This window comes from Papio anubis, chromosome 8, assembly GCF_008728515.1.
Source record: "Papio anubis isolate 15944 chromosome 8, Panubis1.0, whole genome shotgun sequence".
Lineage (NCBI taxonomy): Eukaryota > Metazoa > Chordata > Mammalia > Primates > Cercopithecidae > Papio > Papio anubis.
This window is the reverse complement of record NC_044983.1, coordinates 139142065-139147437: the sequence shown is the minus strand read 5'-3', so window position 1 is coordinate 139147437 and position 5373 is coordinate 139142065. Positions and strand designations below refer to the sequence as shown.

The 5373-nt window shown below is 63.1% G+C and overlaps 1 protein-coding gene across 1 annotated transcript; it reads right to left on the bottom strand.

Annotated features, from left to right (window-relative positions):
* Positions 1-661: 661 nt before the first annotated feature.
* On the bottom strand, positions 662-4000 carry GRINA (glutamate ionotropic receptor NMDA type subunit associated protein 1). Its single transcript, XM_031669861.1, has 7 exons — positions 3863-4000; positions 2458-2860; positions 2256-2368; positions 1982-2182; positions 1695-1823; positions 1460-1603; positions 662-1376 (listed from the first exon to the last, which is right to left on the bottom strand). The coding sequence occupies exons 2-7, from the start codon at positions 2834-2836 to the stop codon at positions 1227-1229; spliced, it is 1116 nt and encodes a 371-aa protein (XP_031525721.1). The 5' UTR covers positions 2837-2860; positions 3863-4000; the 3' UTR covers positions 662-1226.
* Positions 4001-5373: the final 1373 nt, after the last annotated feature.

The following is a 5373-nucleotide window of genomic DNA, read 5'->3' as shown; positions in this document are numbered from 1 at the left end:
ACGGCTCACACGCAGCCAGGTCCCAGGCAGTGGAGGGATCCCCTGCAGGAGTAGCAGGCATCACAGGGCAGGAAACGCAGTACAGGCTGGGGCTGAGGGCTCCAAAAGACCGGGCCTGGGCAAGCCAACGGGCCCAAATGGCTGAGCCCTCAGTCTCTGTCCAGCTCTTGGACGGGACCTCCAGCCTGCGTTTCTCGTGGGGATGCTGGAGAGAGGCAGGGACCTCTGTGTGAGGCAGGCCTGGGCAGAATATAAGGGTGCCCACACAGATGGACTGCACAGAGCTGGGGAGGCCCAGGGAGCACCCGAGGAGCATGGCAGGCTGCCCTGGGGCAGGCCAGTGACCTGCGCCGCTGGCCCAGGCAACAGAAGAGTGAGAGGGCTACACCGTGCCATCTCCAGGGAGCACCTGGTAGACACAGCCAGGCCACTTACCATCGGGGTACCCCAGCACAGGCTTAGCTCACTCTGAGCACCCCAGGGTCTCTGTCCATCAGTTGGGAACTCAACACACACCTTATGTAGCTGCGTGTGGGCAGAGGCTTGGCACTGTGTTAACCTCCATTTTCATTTCTGGTCCTGTGTCCCCATCAGTAGGGAAGGCCTGGAGCCCCTCCCGACTTCATGTTGAAAGTGGCAAGGAGAAGAGTGACCAGGGGAAGGCAGAGAGCAAATCCCATTTATTGGAACTTCACTGACAGCAGATTGAGAGGAAGGCTTCCCCCTCCCCTGAAACATGCCGTCCTCTCTGCCCTCAGGGCTCAGCACAGGGTTAAGACCCCACTCCGCATGTCCCCAGAGGGCAGCACTCCAGGGTGGGGGGGAGGGGTGCTCTACGCCAGGCTGGGGAGCTGGGACAGGAGGGAAGACGTGCACCCTCACCTCTTGGCTCAATCCCTCTCCCCGGGACCTGGTGCTGCCCCCAGTCCCTGGGGTGGGCTGGCAGACAGGGCTCATGCAACAATGAGTAGACAGGAGGTGGCACAGAAACGTGGCCTTGTTGCCCCTCGGCGGGGCGGGAGGACTAAAGGCGCCATGCTGTGGCCACAGCGGGTCCAAACGGAAGTATCTGCAGTGTACATATGGGAGGGTTGGAGAGGGGCGTCCTCTGCCCCAGGCTGTGCCTGGGGACAAGAGAGAGGGGAAGGACAGCTGGCACTGCCGTGCCAGGGGCAGGGTCCAGGCCAGCCATGCCACCTGAGCGGGCACAGAGAGCTGGAGCTGGGCTACTCCTTGGCGCGGCCAATGATGGTGAGGATGTACAGGAAGATGTTGATGATGTCTGTGTACAGGTTCAGCGCGGCAAACACGTACTCTTCCGGGCTCAGGGACAGCTGCTTGTTCCCCAACAGCAGCTGGGTGTCCACTGCCAGGAACTGGAGGTGACAGCACAGTGGTGTTCACGGACAAGCCTGCCCGCCCAGCGTCCCGCCCCTGGCCAAGGCCGCCCCTCACTCACGCAGGTGAAGAGCAGAGCGCCCAGCGAGGCGTACACAATCTCCAGGATGCGGTTCCGGATGAAGATGCAGAGGATGGCGAAGATGAAGAGCACCACCATGCTCACCAGGAGCACACCCATGCACGAGGTGAAGTCGTAGCGGGTCTGCAGGCGGGGGAGGAACGGGCCATGGGGCTGGGCCTGGGAAAGCCGCTCGGCCCCTGCGGCCACAGCCCAGCCATGGGAGGCCTCTCACCTGCATGGAGAAGATGACGACCGTGAAGCAGACGGCTGTGGTGATGCCCACGGCCATGATGACTGCCTCGGTGTTGTAGAAGCTGGCGATCATCCCCACCATGTACGACAGGCTGGCGGTCAGGACCGACTGTGGGTGGGAGACACACGCTGGCCTTGGGTGTGTGCCACCCCCGCCCGCCCCTGCCTCATGAGCACAAGGAGAACCAGGGTGACCAGGCCCGGAAGAGTGGGCGTGTGGGACTGCATGGCCAGACCCGGGCCCAGAGGCTCAGGTTTGGGGGTTACCAGTGCAACAAGGTTCCAGGGGTGCTTTCGCCGGAAGTCCCCACAACAGCTGAGGACGATGAGGGAGATGAAGAAGACAGCATAGGAGACATAGTAGGTCCAGACGTTGTCCCGGACAAAGCCCTTCACCTCCCCAACAAAAGTGAACACAGCCACCGTGGACAGGGTCACCGACAGCTGCAGGGTCAGCACCAGGAACACCTGGGAAAGGTGCCACTCAGAGTCATCCGCTGGGCGCCACACCCCCCACCTCCTCCGAGATGCCCCCACCCACCTTGCGGATGAAGGCCTGTCGGATGCTCTTGTCATCCCAGTTGGTGGCAGGGAAGTCCTGGTTGTCATAGTAGGATGGGGGACCCTCCTCCTGGTAGTTTCCATGCTGGGGTGCTGAGGAGCAGACAGGCTGGGTCAGCGCCACTCATGAGCACCTCCCCCTGCCCTTCCCGCCACCCCACCCCTCCCTTCCTGAGACTCACAGTCAGGGTCTTGTCCTGGGAAGGCCTGTGGCTGTCCATAGGGGTTGGGGGGAAAGGGGCTCTGGGGATATGGCCCCTGGGGGTAGCCCCCTTGGGGGTAGGGGCCCTGTGGGTAGCCCTCTTGGGGGTAGGGGCCCTGTGGGTAGGCCCCTTGGGGGTAGGGGCCCTGTGGGTAGCCCCCTTGGGGATAGGGGCTGGGGCCATGGGGGTACCCTGGCTGACCGTAGGGTGAGGGCTGGAAAGGGGGCTGCGGGTAAGGAGCCCCAGGGTAGGGAGGCTGAGCATAGGGGGGCATGGGTGGCTGGGGCCCCCCCGGATATCCAGGGTTGGGGGGAGGATAGTTGTCCCCAGACACCAAAAAACTCTTTTCATGGGACATGGCCTCGGGTTCGGCGGTCCGCCCCTAGAGCAGGCAAACAAGAAACAGCGGAACAGTTGGCTTGCGCGACAGTGTCGGGACCCAGCCCTGCGCAACTCCACCTGCTTCTGGGAACCCAGGGGGAAGAAAGGGAAGACCGTGACCTTTGCCACGGGCTGTGCGGAGCCCCAGAGCCTGGGCCTGGAGAAGCGCGTGGGAACCTGACCGGACCGGCGCTGTGGGGCCTTCCCAGGGCTCTAGGCCGCCTTTAGGGTGGGGGAGGGGCCGGGCGAGGGGACAACCGCCAGCCTCGGGATTTGGGGCTTGGTTGTTTATCACAAGCAACCGGAGGCCTGCACCGCTGCCGGCGTCTCCCGGGTGGGAGCTCAGCGCGTGGGGGCTGGGGTCTGGTCGGGGACGTGTGGGGTGTGCCCGGACCCTCCCCTCCGCATCCCGCCCCTTAAGCAGCTTTAAGGGGCCGGAGCCGGCGGCTATTTCTATCCCAGGAAATCCCCGGGCCATCTGTGACCAACAAGGGCCCGAGCCCCCCCACCCCCCCGAACCCAACAACAGGGCCCAACGGCCCCGGGCTCCGCGTGGGGGGATCAGGCCTCGATCGGCTGCCGGTGCCTGCCAGTGGGATACGCCGGGAACAGCGGGGTGCGGGGGTGTGTGGGGGATGGAAGCGACCACGGAGCGTGCGGGGAACAAAGCGGGCGTGGGGCGAGGCGGGTAGGGGCTGCGGCCGTGGCACTGGCACCGAGGGGGGATGGGCCCTCCGCGGGCCGGGGGCGCACAGGGTCATGGGTCCAGCAGTCGCCGCAGCGCGCCGCCCCCTCCCTCCTGCTCCAGGCCGCCGCGGCTCCCCGCCCCCACCACCGCCGCCACCTCTGGCCGGGAGCAGCCGCGTGCCCCGGCGGGACCAACTGACCGACCCGAGGCGGCCACGCTCGGATGCGCAGGACCCGCGTGGGGGCGGGGGCGGGGGCGGCCGGCCGCACGGCGCAGCGGGTCGGACGCGCTCCTGGGCTCTGGCCGGGGACTCACCGGTGGCGGGGCGCCGCAGGCCGGTGAGCACGGTGTCCGCTGCGCGGCCGCGCGGTGATGGCCGGTGCGCCCGCACCCGCACCCGCTCGGCGGCCGCTCGGCTGGGCCTGCGCCTGCGGCTGGGAAGACGCAGCGGGGCCTTGTGACGGGGCGGGGTAGGGGGCGGGGCCGGGCGAGCTCGGGGATGGGCGGGGCGGGGCAGGGCGGGCGGGGCTTCCGCGGACCCGACCCACTGCGCCCCCTTGCTTGTTTCTTTTGGCTCTGGCTGGAGGCCCGCGCCCCTCACTGCCTGCCGAGGGCTGGGGTCGGGCGGTGGGCGCTGAAGACCCCTGGAGGCAGAAGTCTGGTCTGGCCAATTTGGCTGGCCGTTCGGTAGTTAAGAAATTTATTCCTAAATGCGGGATTTGCTGAAGCTGCCCAGGACTGACCATCCGTTCTCGGCCTTAAAACACAACGTTCACTTCTTTTCATCCAGGTCTATCCCAAATCAAGAAGCCTAATCGTTTAGTTCCCAAATTGAGGCCTCATGGTTTAATTGCCCCATTTTCTCTATCAGCCCAAACTCGGCCAGGCCTGCTACTAGAGACCTTTTTTTTTTTTTTAAATTCTTGTGGATACATAGGCGTATGTTTATGGGCCACAAGGGACGTTTTGATATAGGCATGCATAATAATCACATCAAGGTAAATGGGGTATCCATCAGCTCAAGCATTTGTCCTTCGTGTTACAGACAATCCGGTTATACTCTTGAAGTTGTTTTAAAATGTACAACTAAATTATTTTTGATTACAGTCACCCTGTTGTACTAGCAAATACGATGTCTTATTTTCCCACTAGAGACCCTGAACGCTCACTTGTCTGCCTGACGTCCTCACAAGCTGCGAGGGGCTGAGGCTTGAGGATACAGCGGGACTGGAGGCCAGGCCGCCTCCCTGCTTGGCTCCCAAGTCCTTTTGGGGGAACAGTGACTGGCACAGGCAGGGTGCATCCTGCTGCCAGCCTTCCCACCCAGGGCCCAGACCCCACCTGCCCTTCTGCCCTTGGAGGGCTGGCCGCTCCCAGACCGCTCTGAGTCCTGCACCTATGGTGCACTGGTGCAATGTTTAGCAACCAGACCTAGTGAGGGGAAGCCTGGGGTGCATTTTTTGCACATGCCCATGGTGTTATTACTCCACCAGGGCTGGTTTCAAGTTACCCCCAGCTGAGCAACCAGTCCACAGGAATTCCTGAAACTGTACCAGTCTGCTTGTGGTGTGAGTGGTGCCTGTGCCCTCTGCAGCCAGGGTCGGCATAATGGGTAACCTGTGATGAGTTCCATTAGAGGAAACGTGGGAAAAGCAGGGATGGATTTACCTTTGTAGAAGCAGAAGCTCACAAAATTTGAGAGACCTTTAAGAAAAATAAAATGCCGGCCGGGCACGGGGGCTCACGTCTGTGATCCCAGCACAGTGGGAGGCTGAGGTAGGCGGATCACAAGGTCAGGAGATCCAGATCATCCTGGCTAACACGGT